Here is a 26421-nt window from a genome sequence, read left to right as displayed (position 1 = left end):
CATCGCGCCCAAGCCTCTTTCTCGCCTCTTCACATTGATATCACCACTGCATTGTATCGTGCTCAATAGATAGAGGCAAGGTCCACGAGGTATTTGCTCTACATCCAGAGCTTGTTGCGTCGAAACTATTGACTTGGCGCGGTAGGTATTCGTTTGCCTCTTCTCACTTGATTGTCTCTTACATCCGTCACTTAAACACCAATTTGCTCTGGTTTGCCCCTGCCTTTTCTATTTTAGACACTGCATGGCCCAACTGTCCTCTGTTCATCACACTTCAACATGGATATAGACAAATACACTTTTCCCTCTCGCCTTCTGGATGTGCTGGAAGCCATTGCGGAAGCACATTTTGTGTCTTTCGATCTAGAGCTCTCAGGCGTGCCTGTCAAGGGACAAGCCAAGGAGAAACCTGGCAAGCCCTCACTCCAGGAGCGCTATCTTGAGACCAAGAAGGCCGCCGAACAGTATCAGATTCTGCAAATTGGTCTCACGTGCGTCAAGGATGATGTGCTTCAGGGCGCTTATGTCTGCAAACCCTTCAACTTCAACCTCAGTCCCATAGTGGAGGAGCGCTTGGATGTTGACCGCACCTTCTCTTTCCACAGCGGAGCGGCCGAGTTCCTGCTCGGAGTCGGCTTCAAATTCGATCTTCCTTTCACCTCTGGAGTCCCGTACCTGTCCAGAGATGAAGCTCAACTTGCCGAGGATAGAGCTGCTGCAAGGAACGACAAATCGTCCTTCACAGACATCGAAATCAAACCAGAGGACATCCAGGCATTGGAGTTCCTTAGAAGAGTCCGCTCCGAAGTTGATGACTGGTTGAAGACTGGACAGCCAAGTGCTCACTCGGTCGTCATAGCTCCTCTGGGAACCAATGGCGCGGATGCCAATCCAGAGTTGAATCGCTTTGAGAGAAGGCTGGTACATCAGATCGTTCGCGCCGAATACCCCAACCTTGTCAGTATTCCCAACAGAGGCCTTGTGCGCGTGTCTAGACTTGACCCGGAACGCGAGGAATACATCAAGGCCCAAAGGAAGAGAGAAGTTCAGGACAGGATTGTGAGACAGACAGGATTCAGGTGGATCGTCGAAGCTCTCTGTGGAAACCCACCCGAAGGTGTTGATGTCAGATCATTCGCTCAGACTCCCGGAGGCATTCCTGGTTTCGTCGACATTGACGAGCTGAAGTCGCGCTTCAATCGTGCCAAGCACATGATCCGTAACAAAAAGACTGCCCTGTTTGGCCACAACCTCTTCCTGGATCTCATCTACTTCTACAGAACTTTCATCGGAGCGTTGCCTGACACCGTGGAGGAGTTTGGCAGTCTGATCCATGAACTCTTCCCGATCATTGTCGATACAAAGTACATGGCTACTCACAACTGCGGAGACATCAACCCACAATCCTCTCTCGAACAAATAGCAGAAAAGCTTGCCGAACAACAGAAGCCTAGTGTCACCATACACGAGAAGCACAACAAGTACACCGACACAACAGCTTTCCATGAAGCTGGCTACGACAGCATGCTTACCGCCGAAGTCGCCGTGCGTCTCTCAGCAAAGCTCGAACTCGCTGGGAGTCACGACCAGGAGGACAAGCAAAACACAATTCCTCCTACTCCGCCGGATGTTGATGCTGGTGGTGTGCAGCTGGAGACTAGTACGGCATCTGTGATCGATTCAGCTATTGATAGCGTCAGAGGCCTTCTGCAAGCACCGTTCAAGGTCTTGGGAGGGCAAAAGACATCACCTGAAGAACAGCCCATCACACGGACCGAGCAACCACCACACAACAAGTCAACACCCGAAGACTCGCTAGCCGAGAAGACCGCCGAGCTAGACATCACAGAGAATGACTTTAGCACAACAAGCAAGAAATCCAAGAAGAAGAAAAAGAAGAAGAACAAGAAGTCCAAGACAGCCGACTCTACACCCTCGACACAGCAAGGTGGCCGCTTCGCCCACGCCACAGCGTTCGACCAACTCCAAGATACCCAAGAAGAAGAGGACGAAGAAGAAGCCGAAACCACGACAGAAGAGATTCTACAATTCGACTCCTTGCCCTCGGAAACCGCACATGCTTCTGATCCCGTAGTGGCAGACACAGATGGTGTTTCTGACCCTCTGGTGGGAGCCAGTTGGGACAGTATACCAGCATTGGCGGAAAGTGATGCGTGGAAGGCACGTGAAGCTGAGGTCGGCACAATGATGCCCTCCTTCACATCTGATTTCTGGAAGGTATATGGAAACAAGCTACGTGTCTTTGGCACTCAGGAGGGAGTCGCCATGCTTGCACCGCTTGCCTGAGAGTACGGAGATCGACTATTACTATCCACTTATCAAGCAGAAAGGGGGTCAGGCCAAGGAGGATTGATCACGAACAACTAGTCAATTTCATCTGCTCTCTCTCGCTCCGAGGTCGTGTAGAATGGGAATTGCAATCACGGTCGGATATCGGACCTGCAAGAGATCCCCCTCGGACGTTGGCGAGAATGATTGATTTCCTTTCAGAGTCGATCAACAAGGGCTAAAAAAGGGACATCGACTGACAACAATCCCATTCTCTCCACTAGAAACCCACCTTTTTGCGAAAGTGGGTTTTATTTGTTTTCCTCAAATAAAAAAAAACAGTTCCAAAAATTGAGTAAATGCCAAGGGTCACTGCCCAACCCTGACCTTTTTTCGCTTGTCGTTCCTCGGAGTGTGACACTTCTTCCCCATCGAAGCCATGTTGGCGTTTCACGATTCACGTTTCACCAGCAATGACACCCTTCTTCTTCTACGTCAGTGATATTCATGTCAATCTATTTATTTCCAGAACAGCCAGCACAGCCAAACTGCCGTTCGTGACTGTGAATCGTGGGAATCGAAAATCGTAGGAATTTGCTTTAAAAAGGACCCACGTTTTTATTGGGTGGTGGGTGCTTTTTTAATGTCGATCATTTTGCGGTTTTATCTTTCAAATCGGCGAAGTTTTTTGATGATGGTGATGATATTCGATGCGACGTGATCGACATCCGATGAGCAAGATGATAATTGCACCTTTTGGTTCAACGAGCGACATGATGGAGAAGAAACATGATGCCTAGGAGCGTGAAATCGAGTGACATTGCTATGGATATGAGAGTTGCAAGGTGTTGAGTTGACTGGGGTCTTGAGTTTAGAGGTTATGACTTTTTTAAAAGAACGCATCTTGTGATTGGAGTCGAAGTATGTATCGATTGAAAGAGCTCGTCTGACCATGTAGGCGGTCCAATCAGGAGCAACTCCTCTGTACTTCAGGCGAATAGAGGTGAGAGAGAGGAACAGCTATCCTGAACAGAACAATTACAAAGGCGACTGGTTGTTGTGCTGAACAAATGCCGTGAGCTCCCTCTCGCCAATTCCCTAGGAACGTCCAGCAAAAGAAGCAGAGCATGTGCTCGCCAAATGTCAATGCAGGGAGTTTGACGAATACGTCGCCCTCGATGCCTTGCATATTCCTTCGTAGGCATTGCCCAGACTGCCGTGAGACCTAAAGATTCTCCATATAGACATGGTATAGAAGAGCCGAGCACTTCCCACCAATGTAACAAGCACGTGCTCGGTATTCGGTGACACGCGACACGAGTCGGCCGGATGATAAGGTCAAGAACAGGAAACAATATAGATGATGACTGTGAACGAACATGTGAAGGTGGCCAAAAAGTCTGCATGCATACTCGTAGTAGTCTGTGTTGCTCTTACCGGTGATTGCGGCACGGAGGAAATATGTGACTCTTTCGAAAAACATAACCTCGTGATGTTGTCTTCAATGCAGGATGAGGTCGGCTTCATGCTGGTGGTATTCCCGCCCGCATGCAGGTGCCGAATCAATCTGGTCATGAGGAGTAGACGTGGGGGATTACCAAAGGCAGCAATATTAAGCTCGTTGGAGGATGCAAAAGCCGTGACCCTTGAAGATCTGCCGTGAATGGTCGTGCCTGAGGTGCGCGCGTTCTTTGCTCGCCTATCTGCATGAAACAGGGAAGATATGTGGCTCTCGGTATAGCGGGCGCAAAGGCGTACAAGAATAGGTATTACTCCAACGCAAGATGGTGAGAAGAGGGCGCGGGGTTGGTGTTTGTACATAGCAAACTACCGAAGTCCAGCCAGCGCAGACGCATGAGCAAGGTTGCAGGATTCTGACCAGCAGCGGATTGGTTGCTTTGCAAGATCATCAATCATGTTCCTGCAGGTCGACTGATGCGGCCACCACGGCTTGCATCGACTTCTTGCAGATATGCACACGATTGCAGCCACGAGGTCAACAAAAGTCAGAAGCAGACACGTAGCCGAAGCGTGACAGTGTTCCGCTACGAAGATGTGCGTTTTCACTGCGATCGATTTATCGAAGAGTCGCTCTTTGGCTGTCGTCAAAGTGTTTAGCGGTGGCCAGCGAAGGACAGGACGCTAGCCGACCCGAAATAGTGATGGTGTTCCGTTAATCTGGGATCGCGATTATCAGTTGTGGTTCACCAAAGTATGACAACGGTTCAAGATGAGAACGGGTCTCAGCTCCGTTTCGGTTTCTTGGGCGTGCGACTTTCCGCAACAACAATGCAACATTGTGAGGTTTGGCTGCAGATCTGGGCTTTTGCTGTGTGAGCGTTGAGTCTTCAACGCAAGCAAAATAGAGAGAACAGCAATTGGATTGGTAGGGGTTGGCGGCAGAGCAAGGCGCAATGAGGGAAACTCTGGGACAAGCAACAGACAGCAAGTCAACGAGCATGCGGCTGCGGTGTAGTGCGAACTTTGATTCCGCGATTGCTTTCAACAAAAATTGGGAGGATTGTCCGTTTCACCAGCCAAATCTCTTGTGAATTCGAGCGTCAGTTCGTGATGCAGACGAGGGATCTTCGTCAGCATGTGAAGAGAAGTTCGGCTGGAAGGTTGTCAAGATCGAGGGACAGGGGATAGACGAGCTCGTGGTCAGTGGTCATGATGGCTATTCCTGCCTAACTGACAGCATCTTGACGCAATGCGGTAACATGGACAGGGCGCTGCCGCCCTTCATTTGTCTGGCTGCGGGGTGAGGGCAGAGGGAAAGATTGGTTCGAGTTACAAGTCGCCAGAATCATGATGCATTTGCAGGCTGGGCAGAGATTCAAAGACAGAGAGATGGTCATGGCGGGTCCCGGCAGACATGTCAGCCACTTGCGTATTAGGTACCCTGACGAATCAGCGAGAGTGCAAAGCGCCTGGGCCCGACGCTAGCGAGCGAGCAAGTCACATGGACTGCAGAGATTGAACTCCTGGCCGGGAGCCGTTGAGGGCCAGACGCAGAGTAGAGACAGCAGTCATGGACTCTGTGTTGGTAAACAGACATGGAAATTGCATGTATAGCAGCTGTATAGAGGGTGAAGCTTAAGGAATTGGGGCTTGAGCGGGCAGACAAGCATCTTGAAAACAACGTGACTGATGGCGGGCTCGATGAAGTGATTTCAGGTCATGCGTACATGGGATGGATTAGCTCCATGATGAGATGAGAGACAATTGGGCGAGGAGCAAAGCGGGGTGAGGGATGCGGTGCGCAGCGGATGGGCAAAACGAACGTTTGACGGGAAAGGAAGCTGAGGTCTTCAACCATCGCTCGAACATCACAAACAGCAAGAGCATCCCTTAGAGCATCGTCGAGTCCATCGCAGCTCTGTTATCAGCGATTGAAGGCTCAAGAAACAAGTCGCATTGCAGGTAAGACAAGCATCGGGGACGATCACGTGTGTTGGGTTGTGCTCCTCGTTTCAAGCACAGCGCAGGTGACACTCTCGCTCGACCCTCACACATTGCCTGCCCTGCCCACATCCACCGCTAAGACTGACCGCACTCGTCCTCGCAGCAGCCATCGATTTTCCCGTCTCACTTTCTGTTCCTGGCGTGGTATAAGTCCCTTCCAGCTTCGACTCGGTTTCCAATCGCCCAGACACTCCTGTCGTCGCGCATCGCTGCATAACATCCGTCAACACAAGCTCCGAGCACAGGCCCACATCGACGCATCCTCCGACCTCGTCCATCACCACCGACACTCCACCCCTCTCGACACCCACTGCTTCTCCCGACCCTCGGCGACCCTGCCCCCAATTCAGCTTCCATCTCTCTGTAATTCGCAATCATGTCGCAGAACAGGCCTTCGGCGTTCTCCAGCTTACGCATGGGCGGTAAGGATTCCCAAACCTCCCCCGCGCTGCCCATTTTATCCCCTGCTGCTAGCTGCGCGTCCACCACATCGCTCAGCATCTGCCCTTGTCGAATCCATTGCTATGCCCGCATACTTTGCATGTGCTAACGCAGTACAGAGGTAATTCGCGAAAAGGTTCAGGATGGCTTGACCGGAGAGACAAAAGAGATGCAGTACACCCAGTGCAAGATCGTCGGCAACGGCTCCTTCGGTGTTGTCTTCCAGACTAAGCTGTCGCCCAGCGGCGAAGATGCTGCCATCAAGCGCGTGCTTCAGGACAAGCGTTTCAAGGTCGCTATCCCCACTACCCACTCGTCCTGCTCGTAGACTGACACTGCGCAGAACAGAGAGCTCCAGATCATGCGGATAGTGCGACACCCGAACATTGTCGAGTTGAAGGCCTTCTACTACTCGAACGGCGATCGCGTAGGTCTCAGACCATTTGATCCTCCGACCAAGTCACTAATGCAGCCTGGTCAGAAGGACGAGGTTTACCTCAATCTCGTACTCGAATTCGTCCCCGAAACCGTCTACCGCGCATCCCGCTACTTTAATAAGATGAAGACGACCATGCCTATCCTCGAGGTGAAGCTCTACATTTACCAGCTGTTCCGCTCGCTCGCCTATATCCACAGCCAGGGCATCTGCCACAGAGACATCAAGCCGCAAAACCTGCTCCTCGACCCTAACAGCGGTATTCTGAAGCTTTGCGATTTCGGCAGTGCAAAGATACTCATTGAGAACGAGCCCAACGTCTCGTACATCTGCTCACGCTACTACAGAGCCCCCGAGCTTATCTTCGGCGCAACCAACTACACGACAAAGATTGGTACGTACTCGTTGAGGCAGTGCCAGGAAACGATTACAGGCTGACCTGTTCGTGAATTTAGACGTTTGGTCGACTGGTTGTGTCATGGCTGAGCTCATGCTCGGTCAGCCCTTGTTCCCCGGTGAGTCGGGTATCGACCAATTGGTTGAGATCATCAAGGTCTTGGGAACTCCCACTCGCGATCAAATTCGCACCATGAACCCCAACTACATGGAACACAAGTTCCCTCAGATCAAGCCTCACCCCTTCAACAAGGTAATTGCCTTTTTGCCATGTCCTTTTGAAATCTTACTTATACGTCTCCAGGTCTTCCGCAAGGCTGACCCCAGCGCCATCGACCTCATTTCCAAGCTTCTCGAGTACACACCGACACAGCGTTTGTCTGCCATTGAAGCCATGGTCCACCCCTTCTTCGATGAGCTGAGAGACCCCAACACTCGCTTCCCTGACTCTCGTCACCCTGGAGGTGCCTCCAAGGATATGCCCGAGCTGTTCAACTTCAACCACCACGGTTCGTGTGACAAGTCCTCGTTGAATACCGAAGCATGCTGACATGTAGCAGAACTCTCAATCGCACCCCACTTCAACCACCAACTCGTTCCCCCGCACGTCCGTCCTCAGTTGGCAGCGAAGGGTCTTGACATTGACAACTTGACGCCCCTGACCAAGGATGCTATGATGGCACGACTGGATTAAAGAAGATACAAAAAGAAAAACTACCGGCAAAAATAACTATACACAGGTCATGAATTAGCGATGCATACTCTTTTCAAGTTTTCAAGACCTTTCGATTGACCCATCAGCGGTCTGCTTTACCGGCGTCCCACCCTGGAGTCTTTCAAAATCTTTCTACGCATATGACAATGGGTCAGCGGACAAGCCCCGGCTTGAACAGAAAACAAGACGCCGGATAAAGCTGGTTGCCAGGAGTAATTGCTTTGCTGCTATTGCCGCCGCCGCTTGTCGCCGCCGGCATTGCTGTGGATGTCTTTTTCTTATTTGTCTTCTTTTCTTTCTTTCGTTTTACCCGCTGAACGGGCGGTTCGAGCAAGTTTATTTTCTTCCTTTTTTGCAAGTGTGGTGCGGTAGAAATCTTTGAGTTGGAATGTCCTTTCAAAGATTTGACACTCGTTGCCCCTATCTCTCAATGCAGAGATGGGTTGTCAAGTCAATTGATGGTGCTCTCGACTATTGTTGTTGTTGTTTGCTTTTGCGCCCCAACAAAGGGATTGCGGGCGGCGCTCGGAAGAGTCAACAAGTTGGAGAAAAAGAAGTTATGATGGAGGTTGAAGGTAGTGGATGGCATGAATCAGGACGAATAGTGGCTTTTTTCTGTCTTTGACACAGCGGACAGAACGGAGCAGTCTGAATGAGGATTAAGTAACGCAGGGAATTTCCTTTTATCTTCATGTTTCTCTTACTCCTTTTCATCATGCTCGATTTCTGTTCTTCCCTAGAGCCGCTGCTCTTGCGAGAGTTGATCAGCGAACAAGGGCGAAAAGTGAATGGTTGATTCGCAGTTGGCTATCTGATTTTAGACCAGAATTGATTTTCTTCTTTCAGCTTCTGCTTCCCCTATCCTTCACTCTGATAAATTTGATTTCGAAAGGGCAAGGTGATCGCTTGCTTACTGCCGTCCACTAAGACTGTGTCATAGACCTGCTTCTCAAATTGAGGGAACTCCAGTATCGCCGTCTCTTTGTTCCGTCCTTTCATCGAGACGACCAAGGGTGTTTCACATGTATCCTCAGCAAGTCTGCCGTCACTTGATGAGAGCTCGAGGGTCGTCTTTATCGCACCTAAAAGGATATCCTGTCTTAACAACTTCTCTACTCTGAGAGCTGTTGACATTCACCACTCTCTCTCAACTTCACATTATCACACCTTAGCGGCTCTCCAGCTATATCTTCTCCTTGAACCATTACTCCTCTTCCTCTTCCTCTTCCTTCACCTCCGACATCGTCTTATACTTCTACCACTACCTTGACTACTTGCTTGTCTTCCAATATCCAGCGCCAACACATAGGTCTAACCTTCGCTACTGTTGTCGAACAGGGAGACTTCTGAGTACTTACCTTCAAGATTCACATCATGGCAAGACAAACCGAGATCGAGAAACAGCTGATCATGGCTCGTAAGAAGATCGGATATGAAGAGCTGGTACAGATTGAGGAAAATGCAGATGTCGAAATGGAAGATGTTCAAATGGAAGGAGCAAAGGTGGTTGGTGAAGAGGAAGCTGCAGCCGAAGTTCTTACCCAATTAGGCAAGTTTAGCATCTCAGCGAAGGCCGAAGTTCCGCGACCTCCACGACGCTTGGCACCACTTCCTCGAAGAGCACGTAGGAAGGTCGCGAGCGACGCGGTTCATCGTTTTGTCCAACGAAACGACTACGACAAGGACTTCGAAAACAGAATGGCCGACGACAGACGCGGAGGCGGTAATTTCAACCGCAAGAGACGTTTCAACAGAGGTATCACAGCACCGCGAATACACGGTCGTCGCCAATCCCTAAGCTAACCTTTTTTTGTTTACAGACGATGATGAAGGCGGCTACGATCGCAGACCCCAGCGCAGAAGATACGAAGATGCACCTCCAGGAACCCGCCTACGTCGCCAGCTTCTCGCTGTTGCTGAATCGCCTATGCGCAATCCCGAAGACGAAGTGAAGGACATCGCAAAGCTGGTTACCGACAACTACCACGACAATTACGTTAAGGAGACATATTGTGATCTGGTCTTGTCGCTAGTGCTGGAGCAGCCATTCAAGATTCCTTTCGTCACAGCTTCGGTCCTGTGCGCCAACAACGAGAAGAGCGAGGCAGCCGCTGAGGTCCTGAACCGTACTTCCATCCTGCTACAGCGTCATCTCGATGCTGGCGAGTGGCGCAACGTCAAGCTTTTGCTGCGTTTCCTGGCCTGCTTGCAACCTCTGTTCAGCGACGATGGAGTCTTTGGCATTCTGAACGAGCTCTTCGACCGCGCTGTTGATCTCCAGACTGCCTCTTCGGACGATGCTGTTGGTCTCGAGCTGGTCAAAATCATCCTTTTCACCATCCCCTATGTGCTCGCTGCACCCGGTACTGGCTTGGAAGAGAAGGCAGCTGAGCTGTTGGAAAAGACGGACATTGTTGCATCCACACCACATGCCCTGGAAGCTCTGGTCGACCCCTACCCGACAGCTGAGGGCGAGCAGAAGCCCATGGCTTGCCCCAGCATTCTCAGTGCTCTGCAGACACAGCTCCAAGGCGAGGCTGCCTCTGGCTGGAAGCTTGAGTGCATTCCCCGCTTGACCCGTGTTACTTCTCCGGCCCCTATCGAGGGTGAGAACGGCGAGCAGGCTGCACCCGGCAAGCACTCGTTCCCCCAGCTCTCCGTACCTTCTCCTGTCAACCCTGGTCCCCACTCACTCTTCCCCGAAGTTTGCTTCTCGCTGTTCGCCGACCAAGATGTCGAGGTGTGTACTTCACTGCCTCCCTCGATCGTTCTCAAAGCTAACTTTCTCCTAGTCTGTACCCCCCACCTCCAACATTGCTGCATCGCTTTTACGAGATGCCGTCACGGATACTATCAACATCCTCGACTTCAACCGAAACGCTGCTGCAAAGTTCCTCATCGATGTTGACTGTTATTGGCGCCCCGACACCTTCGTCAAGCGCGCTACTGCCTTTGACAAGCTCAAGGACATCCCCGAAGGCCGTTCGACCTGGAAGCCTGAGGACTTGGTTGTCGACGCTGTTTTCTCCCAAATCCTGCGACTCCCAACCTCGGAACACAAGCTGGTCTACTACCACTCCGTTATCACCGAGGCGTGCAAAATTGCTCCTGCCGCCGTTGCTCCTAGTTTGGGAAGAGCCATCCGCTTCCTCTTCCGTAGCCTCGATGTCATGGATCTCGAACTTCAATACCGCTACATGGACTGGTTCGCTCACCACTTGAGCAACTTCGAGTTCCGTTGGAAGTGGGCCGAATGGATCGACGATCTCGAGCGCTCAGATCTTGAGCCCAGAAAAGCCTTCATTGTTGGCTCGCTGGACAAGGAGATCCGTCTGTCTTTCGCCAAGCGTATCAGGGAGACTCTTCCCGAGGCCTATGCTCCTCTCATCTCTGAGGGCAAGATGAAGGACACTCCCGACTTCAAATATCTCAACGAGCAAACTCCTTACTCTCAACAAGGCAATGCCATGCATGCACTCATCCGTAGAAAGGCCCCTGAAGAGGAGATCGAGGTTGTCATCAACGAGATCCAGGCCCTGGCTAGCGAACACGGTGTTGAAGATGTCCTTGTGCCTAGCACCGACGCATACATGACCAGCATCTGCTCAGTCGGTAGCAAGTCGCTTTCTCACGTTCTGTCTTGTATTGAGCGTTGCAAGGAGCGCCTGCTCGCAATTGGCCCCCAATCCGAGCTTGCTCGTCGCCAGATCATCACATCAGTCATTGATTACTGGGCCGACCACCCCGGAACTGCTGTCAACATCATTGACAAATTGCTCAACTACACCATCATCACTCCTATGAGCGTTATCGAGTGGGCATTGCACGACCACATGCAGCACGGTCGCGCGCTTGCACAGACTCACATCTACGAAATGATCTCGGCCACCATGTTCAAGGTCAGCAACCGTATGCGCCAAATTGTGCGCGCTCGCGCCGAGGCCGATCTCTCCGAGGAGCAGAAGGCCTTGCTGGACGAGACGTTGGTTCGTGAACGCCAGACTATGCGTGATCTCTTCAACGCCATCATCGAGGCTGTCTCCACTGTTGCCAGTGCAGCCCAGGATGACATGATCGAGCGCTTCGATGGTGACAGTGCCGAACAGACTCTGCTCCAGCAGTGGGGTGCCCGCTGGGCTCGTGTCTGGAGACGCAAGATGGCTGTCGAAGAGGCTGTTGTCGGTGAGGCCGCCATCGAGATTGCCGATGTCGCCAGAGAGGCCGAGAGAGTCAAGGCAGAGGCACAAGCCGCCGAGGCTGCTGCTACCGCTGCCGCCGAGCAACCTGCCGACACCAACATGGAGCAAGAAGACCATGACGTCGCATAAAAGTCTTGAAATTTAGGAAGTATTTTTCGACGAAAAGCGGATGATGAAACGCGATGGGGAGCTTGGGACGGACGGCTGGTATCTTCCTTTTTCTGTTTTTCTTTTTGCGTCTTTTTATAACCCCCAAATACCTGCCGTGTATATCCAAGAAGCGACCATTTCTCTCAAGTTCTTGTTTCCTTGTCTGAACCGTGTGATATCCGCCTGTGCTCCTTCCTCTCCAAACTCGGGAAAGACATTGTTATTTGTGGTCGTTCTCTCCTTACATGCTAGTCACAGCTCGATGGTCGAAATTCTCGCTTGCTGGTCTTTCGGTCCATCGCACCTTTCCTCCCGATTTCGCGTCGGTCACACCTTCCTGTAACAAGCGACGTTCTTTCCTTTTTGTATGAGGGTGTAAGATCCTGGGCTGCTCTTTCTCCTTCATGCTCCTCACTTGCCCGCTCTTTTGATACTTTCTCTATTCCGGATGTGTGGATTGGTCTGTTGGTTGTTTCATGATCTGTCCAATCGAGAGTTTCTTTTGTTTCCAGCTCTTGCCTTCGTTGGGAGCGGGAGGATTGGGGATGAGCTCAAGTAGTTCGTGCTGCTTTCTATTAGCCTATGCATCTGACTCTTTGCTTCTTGTCGTTAGCTCATCTCTAGTGGCTGACATTCGTCAGGATACGTGATTCGAGGCGCGGATGGCATTAGATGTCAGGATGGTTGTAGCTGCAAAATATGCTGGATCGCTTGCTTTCGATCTCGGATGAAGTGATGTTCCTTCTTACCTCTAATGTTCCTTTCCTAGTGCTATGATATACCTTTTCCTTTCCTCTAGGCTTGGTATAACAAGGGTTGGGCTATTCTTGAATCATCTTTCTGGGTTATCAAGTTTTGTTGTAAAACTTGTCTTGATGTAGAATTTTGGGTGAGTTTTCTACAGGATGTTGCTTATGGTTCCGAGTAGGATGGAGATTCAAAGCTGGAAATGAGAGGTCGTTGCTTCTTTGAGAAGAGTGTTGTATCATGATCACTTCGTTGTCGTTAGTCGCCCTGTTTCTAAGGACGATATACATCGTTCCTTGTTTGTAGTACATTTCTTGCTTGTGATATTTCTCACTCCAATTTTTTCTCCCGGTGTTTCTTTTGGAGGACTTTGGTAGCCTGGTGATGCATGAACCTATTCTGTCTTCGTTCCTGCTACACCCTCAATGGTGCTGCAGATGCTGTAAAATATGTTTGATACATCAATTGAACTCGCTTAACTTGACAGCCATCCAGTCCCGCCCAACGTCCGCCAACGATCCTCCAAATCCCAGAACATCTGCCCAGCAGTTTTTTTTCCAACTTTTTTTTCTTCTGGTTCTATCTCATCTCCACCATCATCGTGCCCAACGGCGGTGGCACGACTAGGTAGGCGTTCGCGCTTCTACATTAGTGTATTCCCGCAAATGGTATTTCCGCAGATGGTATTTTCCCATTTTCGATATGCAGAATTTTTCCGCCTTCACCGCTTCCTCGCATGTACTGTGCGTATCCCTGTTGACTGCATATATTGCGTGGCGGCGATGGGGAGACAGCAGATTGAAATTGATCGGTGCTGGGCTGGCATGCATGTTGCACATGTAGAGGGAGGCCTGATTTCTTAACATCTGCAGCTTGCGGTGATGCAAAGTGATTCATCGTGCATGCATACAGCCTGATTGATTGATTGAGATTTTTGCCGTCATCGAGTTGTTGACGTGAACTTGTGTCAGAATGTATGATGGGACATTGCGGTGAGCAGACACAATGCGCGTGCAAGTCGAAAGTGCTTGTAATGGCCTCTTTCAGTAGACTCCGCCGTGAGCCATGGTATGTTGATGGGCGGGTGACCCTGTCATTGATGTCCTTAGACGACTACGGCATGTCCTTGATGTTGATCAAGGGTTCAATGCCTCTAGAGGGCTCTGCCAATATAGCTTCGACACGTTGAGTATATCACAGCCTCTGAACTTGCCGTGCCGACATTCGCAGTATGTAGAAGACTTTGTGGAGCACAGGACATCGAAAGTGTGGATTGATGTGAGGCTTTGGCGGAAGTGAGGTGGATAGATGACCCATGATCGCATCAACGTGATTACACAGAACGAGGTCGATAAACGCAGCATCACGATAGGCGAGGGACGATGGATACAATAATGGAGACAGGTCCAGGGAAGCAAGAATGGGAAGAAATAGAAGACAACAGACGCCAAGCCAAGATTGTACAGATGGAGAGAACGAGCAAGCCAGTGCAGCGCAGGAACCACCAAGGACAGGTAAATGAAGATGGAAAGGAAAGACTCGCAACGCAAGGAAGACCTTGAGCCTCCAGAACAGCAACCGCGGAATTAGAAAAAGAAGTCATCAAGCTATGATATCCAAAATGCTGGTATAGTATGCGATATTGAAACCCTTTTGAGTGGGAATGCCCTTTACTTCTTACTTGGTCCTCGAGCTTTCTCGTTTCTGTCGACTTAGGCAACAACGCCCTCTTCCTTCTTCTTGGGCAAGTCCTTTGTCAGAGCCAAGTATGCAGCGGCAGCAACAACACTACCGAATGTCACGCCAATGATGGCTCTACCTCTTCTTCCTTGCTTAAGCTTCAGCTGCTCATCCTTGCCCAAAATCTTGACAGCATCTTTGAGGAAGGCATAGCTAAGTCCACTCCACGCTGTGGTGGCGGCCACAACAATCTGGAAGTAGGTCATAAACTGAGCGAGGTCGAGCTTCTCGAGACCAATATCATGCATGATACCCATGTGGTGGTTGTCTGCCGTGATGACAGGGTACGCCAGAGTGGCGCCAATGAGCAGTAATTGCAGGAACGTGTTGTACTTGCTCATAGTGGTTGGATGTACCTCAGCGGATGGCAGGGAGAAGTCCCAGTAGCGCTTGAAGGTCTTGGGCGCGGGCAGAGACGCATATCTCCAATAAAGAGCAGCCACCGCAAGAGACACATCACGTCCCAGGATGAGTGTAGCCAATGAGACTATGTGTCAAATTGGGTAAGCCTGAGATATCTGGTGAACATAAGGGGTTGCTCACCTGGCAAGAGACCGTTCATGGACAGGGTGACGGTCAAGATGGTCATCAAGAACTTATCGGCCATGGGATCAATGACACTGCCAACAACAGTCTGCAGCTTGTACTTGCGAGCAATCCATCCGTCAACCAGATCTGTGATACCTGCATAGGCGAACAGAGCAAGCGCCCATTTGTGCTGCTCGTGCAACACCAGGTATCCAACAAAAGGTGCAGCGATCAAACGGGAGGCGGTAAGGATGTTCGGGATGTTGTATATCTGCTCGCGAGGTGTCAAGGAGCGAACCTTGTCACCAATAATGCTTGCCTTCTGGCTTGCAACATTGGCACTCTGCGTGATAGCTCCCGTATCAGATGCCCCTGGTTGCGATTGTTCCCTTTGCTTCAGCAATCTGTTAGTCGATGTTACATTTTCACAATCTTCTCCAACGTGATCAAGCCTGACCAAGGGTGAAGCACTACACATGCTTCCGATACACGCCGGTCTTGATAATTGTCATGCACACGTTGAGAGGGATGATCGACAGAACTTACAAGACCCTTATTGCCGTCTCCCTTGGGCGTCGAGAAAGAGCGGCGTGAGATTGGTGTAAGGATCGGGTACGAGCTATGGATTCGATGATTAGATCACAAGAAAAGCATAGCTTAGGACACAGTCATGGGTTGAGAAATTACCCGGTTGAGGAGCTCAGGGCAAGGTTGTACCGACGTCCGCAATGATACTGCTGAATGGGCCGACGGAATGCGACACGCGCGGAGCACACTGCTGGTGTCGATACGGGTGATGTTGCGACCGCGGCGTAGGTGCGGGCGAGGCACAGTAGAGGGGCTGATCGGCCAGTCATGGCGGCGGAATTGACAGCTGACAGCCTGCTCGAGATTCTGAGATGTGCCATTGACCACCCTCCATGGCTCGCAAACAATGTCTTATTTACCGCTGCTGTTGAATGCGACATGTCGTTCGTTTGGCGCGCTTGCGAAAGGGTCCGTTCGCCAACATTGGAAAAAAGATAATCACATGAGAACGCCAACGCTCCGCGTTGATCGTCATTTTGAAAACGCTGCAGATCTAAAAGTCCGAGGCGTTCGAGAGCACATCCACGGAAACCTCAAGCCTCTGTTAGGGTGCCCTGTCATGCAAGGGCAATCCCCGACCTGAAGTGCAATATCTGCCGACGCACACACGAGGAATAGGAAAATCAAATGATTGGCATTACATACTGTATGGACCAAGGATTTCACATCTACCAGATAACAAAAATGTCAAGATCTAGCGAAATGTTGCTGTTCACCATTTGAAGCCCAAGAGGCTGATCACAAGCCCTCATTCCAGGTCTGAATGGAGGCGAAAGCATAACACCATTTAGCAAATATACATCCAACTACAGTGACCACTTTATCTGAAACTGGTGCACAAGGGTTTCGGTCTAATGCCAGTTTTCCATTTTAATTTCTACACTGAATTGAATGCTGATGCGCGATCTGATATTCCATATCCGTACAATATACACAAACGATGCCCAACACCATCATAGCTACCCGAGCTGTATTATCGGCAAACCGATCCTCCGCCGCTTTTATGGACAAATAACTGCGTGCTCTGAATAGAGAAAAAAGCCGAGAACAGGCAGAACGTGGCCTTTTGAAAAATAGAAGGTCGTTATTTTGAGCAAATTAACAGGAATGAGATCTGTCTGCTCAAGTGTAGCTGCTCACTGCAGGCTTTCCGTCATTATAATATTGAGAGCTCTGAGCACCGGGGGTTGCGTCACTACTGTGTCGGTAGCTCTGGGGGGCGCTGAGTCCTGGATTTGCGTAGCTAGGCGCACCGTAACTTCCACTGCTAGGTTGAGCATGGCTGCTGCCGTATCCAGAAGCCATGCCGATGCTGGGCATTTCGTGTGATCCCGGGCCCTGGCTTGCATATTGCCTGTAATTTGGCATGCTGGGCATGCTGGGCAGGTTCGAGCGTCCACCAGAATAAGAGCTCATCGACTGTGGCGGCCCGACTGGCGGCGATCTCATGCTTTGCTGTTGAGGTGAGGCGCTTTGATGGCTGCTCGTTTGGACACTATAGCTTGTTGGCTGGTACTGTGATGTTGTGGCCGTCTGTGCTGGTTGATACTGAGATTGTGTGGCCACTGGAGTAGATGAAGTAGTCATGCTAGGAGGCTGACCGTAGCTCTGGGCGGGTGTTCTCATTGGTGACTGGTATTGCGACGACTGCATGGGTGGCATAGGTGCGTATGAGTTGCTCGGCGCCTGAGGAGTCGACGTTTCGTTGCGGGTGCTGTAATAGTTGCTGTAACTCTGCTGCGGAGGCGCTGCGCTGTATGGCTGTGACCAAGAAGGTGCAGGCTGAGCTGTAGCTGGCAGGCTGGCGTACACACCTGGCCCAGTGGATACCGGCGCGGCGCCATACATCGGATAGCCTGGGGGTGGTACATAAGCTTGGCGCATCATATAGCCAGAAGCCGGCACCATGTATGAGCTACCCATATGAGGGTACGCGTGTCCAGTGTTACCGTCGACAGCATATTGGTCCGACTCCTCAACAGGTGCGCGGAAGTTCTGCTTCAGGTAAAGCTCGGGGCGAATTGCTATGCCATTCAAACGCGTGTCGGTCAAGGGGCGCTGAAGCTTTCGTTGCTTGACATCTTCAACGGTGTAGTAGGAGACAAGATGATGCGAGACGCCGTTCAGAGAAATGCTCATCGTCTTCTTCACCAGACCATTAGGCCTGAAGCCGTAGCTGTCAACAAGGGAACCAATAAGCTGGCGCTCTACCTCCTTGTCGCTGTCGGTCGTGCCGGGTGCGCTAGACTTCGACTCCGGGGGATTTGCTGGCGACGGAGGAGTTGGTGGGAGTCTGTTATATTCTGCAACTTCGTTCTCCTCGGAATCGCGACGGCCTTCGGGTTCTTGGGAGGATCGTTTGCGTTTCATTGCGCGCTTCTTCTCGCCAGGAGGGAAAGGCTTCTCGAGTTCGCGATAAATCAAGAAGTTTCCGAGGATACGACTAGGGCTCCAAGCGACACCATCCGTCCAGCGCTTGATGCCTGATGCGTTCTCTTCGTATATAAAGACGCTGCCGCTCTTGATGAGACTTGCGCGTTCGCGATCGTGAGGGCGGCGAGGGACGTGATGCAGCTTGCCGCTGAGACATGCCTCGAACAGCACGAGTCCATCCATGCTATTCTGGATGAAGCCATGCCATGTAGGCTGGAGCGGACCAGAACCAGAACCACTGCCACTCATGACGGACGAGGAAGGCAGTAAGCTTGAGGACTGAGGTCGATATAGAGGTCAACTGCCGTCGACAAAGTTAAAGCAGATAAGTTGAGAGTAAAGGCAAATCCAAGTTTGGATTCGAGGGAGGGTGTTGTTTAATCTTGGATGACTCTTTACGGGTCAGCGAGCTTTCGAGAAAAAGCAGTCAAGCTCTTGATGAGTGGGTAAGCGNATTGTTCAGGAACCTGTTTTGTAAGCATGGGATGAACCCTACCTAGAGGGGACTCGACGAGCAGGGTAATTTGTGTTACAAGATTGGCTTTTGGATGGCAGCTTGGGCAGGACTGTCGTCGTGATCACGCTGGCAAGGTGTTCGGGCCGAGGACAGATCAGGTTGGAAACAATGATCAAGAGTCTTGAGTTGATGGGTGAACCAATGATTGGGCACCAAAGGGAAGATCAGAGTTTGGACCGGACAATGGCGTGCGGCGGGAGTGCGCTCAAACAAACTTCAAGAGTTTGAGGGGTTAAGATTTTGGAGGGTGAAGATTGACTCTCGGCGGGGAAGGAGATGACAAGAGTAAAAAGTAATTTGGTGAGCGTCCGCAGGTTTAATAAAAACGACTTGGATAGCAGCACGGAGGGGGCGCCTTTTAGCAAGAGGGGAAGAAGCGACGCAACGACGCTCTTGTTCAAGGAAGACGCGAGAGCCGGTGACGATCGGACGTGCTTGGCTTCGGCGAGATTTGCAAATCAAGAGGAAAGAGGTCAGAGACACAACCCAGAAAAACGGTCGACTTGACAGCAGGCACAGATGTCTTTAATTGAATTAGAATTGTGCCAGTCGAGCGGGAGTGGTTCGGAGCTAGCATCGGCGGTTCTTGTGAGAATGAGAAAACGTCTGTCAGGGCGACCCCAGAAGGGGTGTGAAGCCGCTCGATTGCTGACTGGACGGAGCATCTCCCTAGTCCAGCGGATGCCCATCCTATCTGGGTAAGGGCATACAGTAGCGCGGGAACCCGATCACTGCAGCGATTGTTGATGATGATGATGACCTGCAGAGACAATCCCAGGGACCCAGCCGCCCGGTCAAGGCCCAGCCCTCGCACTTCGAACAGTGAACAACCACCATTGCTCTTCGTTTCTCATGCAATTGATTGCATGCCTGACGACGCAATGCGAAACAGCATGCATACTCTCACTATCTTGCATGTATCTATCTCCCAGATGTCTCGTACTTGCTGGCTGACATGTCGACTCGTATGGATGCGACCCGGTCGAGCGCTTCTCAAAAACAATACGACACGTCCACTTGTCCGTGTTCTGAAACTGCGGAGCGGCGACTGAAGGTGACTGATGGCGGTCTTGCTCTTAGCACGGAAATCCGCTGCGGCAAGCCACTCATTGGACGACGATCAAGCAGCGCCGTCTCTGCCCATGGCACGTGCTAGACGGGACTGAACCACCCGATGTCCTCTACAGACTACCTGATTCCTGAACGAGCACATCGGATGGGTTCCGCGGCGAGCGCAGAAATGGAACACAGCCACCAGTCCATGATTAGTATGGCACCTCAATCGACTCGTTCCCCCATAACTAATCACAGGATACATCTCGAATGTCAAAATGGTCACGACTAATCGCACTTAGGCAGGGCGATCTAATTGGTTGCGTCACCTTGTGCCCTAAGAATCGCAACTGCCACTATGACCGACCTAAAGCGAAGTGGCCGTGTGCCATGTGGGTGGTGGCCATGCGAGCCGACCCCAGCGTTCGCTCCTAACGTCAGATGATTCTGACTGCCTCGGCACATGCACATGGCGTTTTAGACACACTCCTTTTATGCACAATTCGACCACATATTCGAAAGCCGAAGACCGTCCTCGGTCCTGACGAATGCTCGAGTATCGAAGTCGGACGCCACACACAGATCACGCAGAGTGTTCACGCTGTTAAGCATTCAATGCCAGAGCTCGGATGCATATTTTTGCAACAAGCTCCGAAGGATCCAGCGCGAAGTTTGTACGGAGGATGCTCCGCGACAAGCCATGGTTTTCTTCATATTGCCCATCATGGCTTGGCCGACAACACCAAGACACTGTGCGCGTCTTGTCCCGCGAGGCTGAAGACCAATGTCTGTTTGAAGCGTCATGGCTGTCGTGAATGCAACAGATGGTTGTCAGACCAAGAGTGACCAGGACTGACTGGATGGTCTTCCTCTCATATTGGACTTGGCGGCGGCATCCACGTTGTGCAGGGGTTTTGTCAAAGGAGAGCAGGCGATTGCATGCAATCATGCAGGTTTTGCAATTATGTGAACTCGATCATCGAATCCATCCATTGAGCGGCAGGTCCAAAAGAGGACAAAGCTTTCGCGGCGGCGCGACGCCACTCTTTCGGCGCATATGACACGACTAGCTGCTTCGAGGAGCGGACCTGCTTTGCATGCAATCGGCGGGACGACAACAAGAACCTGCTCTGACGACAGCAAATTTACGACATTGCGACGAAGATGGATACATGTTTCTTCGCATGAGATAGCGCAGGCCGACAGCGTGAGAAAAGTCAAACGCTCAGGACATGGGTTCGTACCAGCACAGTGGATACAATTTTTTCTAGAAGACGCCCAAGTGAGGATGGTCGAAAGTCAATATGACCAACGCCATCAGATGCAATGAGCCGCTCACAGACCAGCACCTTGCCATGCTTGCTACTTGCGGCACCGCTATCGGGTGCCCATATAGGTACGTATATCGCGCGCTTCCGTGGGCGCAGATCATCACTTGCTCGTCATGAAAATGCCATTTCATCTTTGATTGTGCGGTGTAGTGCTTCGTCTTCGATTCTGTTTGGAATCTCCACGTGGGACAAGATTCATGATCGACAGGAGAGATCTTTGCATGTCAAATGGCAAGCTTGCCGCATGTGCCATTAGAGTTCAGAAAGAGAGCAATTCCCGCCAGAGTTATGGAAGAGAGTCAATAGGGCGCGGAGTCAAGGGTCTCCGTACACCACCAGACATGGTATCTTCTAAACGCGCTGGAGCCTTCTACCGGGCACGGAAACAGGTCATTTGAATTTGAGATCGCTTCAAAAAGCCTGATCCCGTGCCCGGTGGAAGGCTCCAGCGAGTTATTCGCAGTGGTATACACCTTTTCAGGCGCATTGGAAGCCAAAGGGGGGGTGTGAAATTTCGGAACCCCCCTCCATGGTTCCAAAGTCCACATTAAAATCTTGACTCTCTTCCCCATTGACTCTCTTCCCTAGTTCTGGCGAGCAATTCCCACATTCGAGTACTTCCTCCCCAAGTAACTGGGCGGAGAGTGCCGTGCTACACAAGCAGGACTGCGACACCGTTGTCGAATAATATGCACACTGTACGCTTGTGCAAGCTACATTGATGACTGAACAGGCCAAGTAAGACATTACCTGTCCAGGTTGTCGCCCCAGAACCTCCAACGCTTAATTTCGTGAACAGAACGCAGAGGCAACTCCAGAGCAAACTAGAGTTGGGACAGGCCGTTGCAATCCTGCTCGCACCAGAACACTCGACACCACTTGGCCATACGTCATGTTCTTCGTTAGACCCGAGAAGAACTCCTGCACTGGGAACATTAAGCATGATCCGAGCCGAAACGCAAATAGTACTCGGGACATGTATATGTACAAGGCTGTGTACGCACGTATTTCTTCTCTGCTCGAAATTAGTTCTCAAATCATAGGCCAGACTGAATGTATACATCGAGACATAAATCGATCGGCCACGGCGTCACGCAGAGGGCGACAAATTTCGGCCGGAGGGACACGGTCCTGGTTCTGAGCAGGTAATCACTAATCAGCTTTTCTACCTCCCTCTTCTGTACAATGCAGCTCTTAGGGTCCGCACGTTTTCGTTTTCCCCTTCAAGGTGCACCGGCCCTTGAACCAAATCTGGTGCGCAAAGCAATTGGCGCGTGGCCTTGTTTAGGGTCAGTCTGCCGAAGGTGAAAGCCACACCGACTACGGCGCAGTCAAACGGCCGCCGTCAACCTTGTTAAGTTGCGCAACACAAACACACGCCGTCGCTTGCCGACCCAGGGTTTCAACTCCCACTCGGTCCGGCATACTTACTCTTCTTGTCTCAGAAGTATTCGTCTCTCCATGGCGCTTTTTAGTCCGTTCTTCGCCAACGTTCGCTCTGCTGTGGAATGATCTCACTCTTCGCCGTTCAGGGCTTCCAGAACTCACAGCGACTTCCCGCGCGCCATCGGCATGGTCTTGAGACGTTTCTCCTCTTTCTACTGACTACTTGTGCATGTAAGACTACAACATCAAAATAACTTTCACTGACATCGGCTGGCGCAATTGCGAATTTGCGAGAAGCTTGGAACCGGCAGACCCAAGAAACGTAGACCAATCCCCGTTACGAGGCCTGCCGAACCAGGTTCATCTAGGTACAATCTCTAGGCGCTATCTAACATGCCCGCGGGGATGCTCAGGATTCAGCTTGCCCAAACCCTTCGATAGCCGCCGCCTGACCTCCTTGTCTTTCCTTATGATGGCACTGCCTCCGCACAAGTGTCTCCAGTGTGAGCGCCGTTGAGCATCACGGTACCGTCCGGCTTCGACACAGGAATGCTTGCAGGATGTCATCTGGTCGTCGTCACTGGTCTTGACGACTCGCGAGCCACTCGGAGCGTCCTATCTCTGCTCGAACTGATGCCACTTTTGCTTCCTTCAAAGCTCAGACGTGTGTTTTGTTTATTACCTTGACTCTATCCGGCCAACCGCCTACGAAACGCGTGGATTCCCTGGGCTCAGATACTTGTTCGCCAAGTGGTGTATGAGGTACTGGCCATCGTTTTGATGTGCTGGCCCTTGGTCTAGCGATGCATCTTGCATGTTCACACAACACTACCATATTTGACTTCGATATCACGTGCCTAAGCATCTTGCCACGAATTAGCTCTCGCTTTCCTCGCATCCGACGGTGGACAAAGTCAAAGATCCTGTGAGTTGTCTTTGACAGTTTTCAGATTCTTCGTCGGGGTTTTGGGTTGTTGCAAACACCAATTGTTGATCAAGGTTTCTTTCGACGTTCAAGGTCACGGGGGCTTGTGCTGGTGCCTCCCCAACCCCGGCACGTTGTACTCAGTTTGACTTTCAACAATCTGAGAAACTTCACGCCTAATGCGCTGCGCCACCGAGAGAGGGTTTACCATACGACTCTACAAGCAGATCACTTCTCTACATGATATGATCATGATTGACGGAGCTTCACCTTCTAGTTTGCAAAGGTATGTGCTCCACGGAGCCTCGAGTACGCACGTACCCGATCAATATACCGCATCCGAACTCAAGCCCTGGATCCATGAATCATCCACAGAGCCGAAGAGACTACTGGGGAAAAGGAACTCTTGATGGCATGTCGCCAGTGCGCTTTGGCCCGCCGCCGTTCTCCTCAGATCGTTGCGCAATGTTACGGGAGGTGTGAGTGAGGTTGCAGCCACAAGTGTCAGAGGAGATTCGTATGACCCTCTGATTAGCGGCAGCTCACGATTGGTGCAGTGCGTCGCGGCCCTGCCCTTTGGCTTCTCGTATCGTCGAAGCTGCCGGTATCGTCGACCTCGTCGAAGCTGCTGCATTAGCTGCCCGGTCAGCTCGAGCACCTCTCGAGATGATGTGCGGCACTGCCGTCAACGGCTACGGCGCTGCCCAATCTGGCGTGCGGTGGCGCCAGCAAGCAATTATTGGCGCTATAGCGCTGGCAGATTAAGAAGCCGCGGCTTCAACGAACAAGGACACTAAAATCCGAATCACGGAGCTGCACAGAGTCTATGTGAAGAACACCATCAGAAGAATCTCACCGAGTCACATTCACACCCTCCTTGTTACTCATGTTGTTTGAACGGTCATCTCTTTACTCGCTGTGATATGAACAGGGGGTGGGCCTCGCTTGCTTTTGAAAGCCATACCTATGCATGCACATGCAAGAGCCGCGTTTGGCCGTCAGTAGCCTACAACGCGAGATTCTTTATTGCGAAACGGTGTGACCTGAAGCCATGCTTCGGTTGCACAACCTAGAAGCGGCGGTCAGGGAGATCTCTAGGTCGAGCAGAGGATGTACCTTCCATCGAAGAGGAGCGGGTGTACCTGTAGTGCCCGTCGCACACGACCCTTGCACCTGATCCGATCTGTGACTTGGATGTTCGTAGAGGCAGACTACACCATCATGACGCGTACGGGATGTGAGCCAGATACCCCAGCTGGCTAGCATCGCGTCGCTTGTTCGATCTCGCTGCCATCGTAGAGTCTAGTGGTCTAGCGGACGGGGTGGTTTATTGAGCCTCGAAGACGCATACACAGCAGTGCATGCTTTTCTTCTAGCGCAAGCAGTGTGATGGCAGCCAGGATGTTGGTATTAAAACTTGCTCCTCGTCTCCGTGACGCGCCGATCACCATCACCGCCGCGGACCAGCCTTTGGTCAGCTCATCCAACCCCCGTCGTATCAGAAAATGTTGAAATATTGGTATGCCTGATCAGCAGCTGAAGTCTACGACTGACTCGTGGTCAGAGGTCGGTTCTCATGCATGCACTGCCCATGCGCCCATGGGGTTCAAGAAGTATCCAGTCAGTCTCGCCGACGGCGCAATATATCGGCGGCGACGGCAGCGAAACTCAATGTTACCCCTGCCATGATTCACGTATCTCTCTGTGCTCTTTCCAAAAAGAAAGAGCTTCTTAGATTAACAAGAGATGCAACTCCATTGTGTCGGACCGTATGATGTTGTTGCGAGTCAATCATGAGGCTCTGGGCTGTGCTGGCTCGTCTGTGTTTCATGGTTCTCTCCTTCCCTCTCCACATGTTCTCTTCGTACCTCATCTCTGGTGAATGAGATCTGGTCGTTAGTCAGACACTTGATTCAGGCCTCATGCCATATGCTCTGAGACTTTGTGCCCTACCTTGTGCTCAGGCAAAGACGTTCCTCACGATCAAACATCTCCGGGCTGTGCTCGTTTGTTACGGCCGAATGCAACGACAAGAACTTCCTGTACGAGGTACGGCCAAATTTGCCTTTCAATCATCCATCGAGACGAAGAACACTTCTCGTGTGTATCTGGCGTGTGGTATTCAGTTCTGCGGCCGTCGGATACAAGGCAAATGGGCAGTCGAAGGATGAACGATAAGATAACCCCATGACAGGGTCTCCCGCACTTCAAGTGATGATAGTGCACACATTATTCCCCCATGAACCCGCTATAGCAAACTCAAGACAAGTATAACAGACAAACTTCCCACCCCTTGCAGCAAAACCGCTCCGAACCTAGAGATCTCTAAATCTGACTCTCACATAGTGTTCAGATCCTTCCAACCCTCCAACCCTTCGGTTCGGAGCGAAGTGCGAAAGGAAAATATCGTTTGCTCGGTCCTATAACACCGAAAGTATGGCACGCTGTACCGAAACTCTGGCATGAATAATCTTTCACCCTTTAACCACGCTGCTGGGATACCTTATGAATCGAATCGTCTTTTTAAAGTTGCTTGAGTTTCAACGTCAATGTGTCAAGGGGAATTCGGCTTATAATACATAAGCGCGCGTCTATGGAAAGAATGCAAAGCTTGGAGCGAGCGACAAAATAGAGTCGTGAAAGTTTTTTTGACGCTCGAGTCTGTCGAGAAGTAAAACCAGCATACTGGGACATGGTGGATCTGGACTGTTTTGGCCATACCTCAAGATATTCGTGCAAGACAACTACTATGAAGTCGTCTACCGGACAGAAACCTAGGATTGCAGAAGAGTGAGTGAACCGAATGCCGTTATGGTCGATGGTGGAATCACAAGCCTTTCTCGCTGGATGTACTGTGGCGAATTTGTGCTTTCTGGTCGATGTCTCGAGGCAGGTATCGGTGTCATGCCTCCAGAGGGAGCATCTGATGATGAATTGCTTGTCATGGAATCCTTAAGACGAGCACATCGAGTCACAACACAGAGCATGTCGAGCATTCACCAATGACTATTTGCCGAGGTAACACAGCACAGCACAGCTTTGAGGGTTGACGAGGATGGCAAAAGAATAGCGACGAACAGAA

The 26421-nt window shown here is 51.2% G+C and overlaps 6 protein-coding genes across 6 annotated transcripts; 3 read left to right on the top strand and 3 right to left on the bottom strand.

The window, feature by feature from the left end:
* The first annotated feature begins 22 nt into the window (after nt 1-22).
* M438DRAFT_401765 (CAF1-domain-containing protein) lies at nt 23-2672 on the top strand. Its single transcript, XM_029909561.1, has 2 exons — nt 23-89; nt 146-2672. The coding sequence occupies exon 2, from the start codon at nt 280-282 to the stop codon at nt 2305-2307; it is 2028 nt and encodes a 675-aa protein (XP_029765895.1). The 5' UTR covers nt 23-89; nt 146-279; the 3' UTR covers nt 2308-2672.
* A 3458-nt stretch (nt 2673-6130) lies between these two features.
* Nucleotides 6131-7721, top strand: M438DRAFT_351086 (serine/threonine protein kinase; the record flags this gene model as incomplete). Its single annotated transcript, XM_029906691.1, has 6 exons — nt 6131-6176; nt 6315-6487; nt 6539-7025; nt 7087-7280; nt 7332-7536; nt 7588-7721. 6 exons carry the CDS (start codon nt 6131-6133, stop codon nt 7719-7721), a joined length of 1239 nt encoding a protein of 412 aa, XP_029765894.1.
* Nucleotides 7722-9428: 1707 nt separating this feature from the next.
* On the top strand, nt 9429-12141 carry M438DRAFT_309341 (uncharacterized protein). The gene is made up of 3 exons (XM_029902376.1): nt 9429-9498; nt 9563-10482; nt 10535-12141. Exons 1-3 carry the CDS (start codon nt 9441-9443, stop codon nt 12068-12070), a joined length of 2514 nt encoding a protein of 837 aa, XP_029765893.1. The 5' UTR covers nt 9429-9440; the 3' UTR covers nt 12071-12141.
* Nucleotides 12142-14212: 2071 nt separating this feature from the next.
* Nucleotides 14213-16094, bottom strand: M438DRAFT_341435 (uncharacterized protein). The gene is made up of 4 exons (XM_029904508.1): nt 15794-16094; nt 15653-15725; nt 15122-15500; nt 14213-15065 (listed from the first exon to the last, which is right to left on the bottom strand). Exons 1-4 carry the CDS (start codon nt 16072-16074, stop codon nt 14551-14553), a joined length of 1248 nt encoding a protein of 415 aa, XP_029765892.1. The 5' UTR covers nt 16075-16094; the 3' UTR covers nt 14213-14550.
* Nucleotides 16095-16655: 561 nt separating this feature from the next.
* Nucleotides 16656-18582, bottom strand: M438DRAFT_341433 (uncharacterized protein). The gene has a single exon (XM_029904507.1). The coding sequence runs from the start codon at nt 18374-18376 to the stop codon at nt 16817-16819; it is 1560 nt and encodes a 519-aa protein (XP_029765891.1). The 5' UTR covers nt 18377-18582; the 3' UTR covers nt 16656-16816.
* Nucleotides 18583-23261: 4679 nt separating this feature from the next.
* Nucleotides 23262-24181, bottom strand: M438DRAFT_341432 (uncharacterized protein). Its single transcript, XM_029904506.1, has one exon. The coding sequence runs from the start codon at nt 23971-23973 to the stop codon at nt 23665-23667; it is 309 nt and encodes a 102-aa protein (XP_029765890.1). The 5' UTR covers nt 23974-24181; the 3' UTR covers nt 23262-23664.
* Between the last annotated feature and the right edge of the window lie 2240 nt (nt 24182-26421).

The sequence above is a fragment of the Aureobasidium pullulans genome, assembly GCF_000721785.1.
Source record: "Aureobasidium pullulans EXF-150 unplaced genomic scaffold scaffold_1, whole genome shotgun sequence".
In the NCBI taxonomy this organism is placed as follows: Eukaryota; Fungi; Ascomycota; class Dothideomycetes; order Dothideales; family Saccotheciaceae; genus Aureobasidium; species Aureobasidium pullulans.
This window is presented reverse-complemented; position numbering and strand designations above follow the sequence as displayed.

What these genes read in the sequence shown, in the direction of transcription:
- M438DRAFT_341433 (XM_029904507.1), bottom strand. Translation starts at nt 18,376, where the DNA reads ATGAGTGGCAGTGGTTCTGGTTCTGGTCCGCTCCAGCCTACATGGCAT.
- M438DRAFT_341435 (XM_029904508.1), bottom strand. Translation starts at nt 16,074, where the DNA reads ATGTCGCATTCAACAGCAGCGGTAAATAAGACATTGTTTGCGAGCCAT. An exon ending in GAGACGGCAATAAGGGTCTT is followed by an intron (nt 15,501 to 15,652) that starts GTAAGTTCTGTC and finishes AGATTGCTGAAG; the next exon opens with CAAAGGGAACAATCGCAACC. An exon ending in CATGAACGGTCTCTTGCCAG is followed by an intron (nt 15,066 to 15,121) that starts GTGAGCAACCCC and finishes TTTGACACATAG; the next exon opens with TCTCATTGGCTACACTCATC.
- M438DRAFT_341432 (XM_029904506.1), bottom strand. Translation starts at nt 23,973, where the DNA reads ATGCAGCAGCTTCGACGAGGTCGACGATACCGGCAGCTTCGACGATAC.
- M438DRAFT_401765 (XM_029909561.1), top strand. Translation starts at nt 280, where the DNA reads ATGGATATAGACAAATACACTTTTCCCTCTCGCCTTCTGGATGTGCTG.
- M438DRAFT_309341 (XM_029902376.1), top strand. Translation starts at nt 9,441, where the DNA reads ATGGCCGACGACAGACGCGGAGGCGGTAATTTCAACCGCAAGAGACGT. An exon ending in CAAGAGACGTTTCAACAGAG is followed by an intron (nt 9,499 to 9,562) that starts GTATCACAGCAC and finishes TTTTGTTTACAG; the next exon opens with ACGATGATGAAGGCGGCTAC. An exon ending in TCGCCGACCAAGATGTCGAG is followed by an intron (nt 10,483 to 10,534) that starts GTGTGTACTTCA and finishes ACTTTCTCCTAG; the next exon opens with TCTGTACCCCCCACCTCCAA.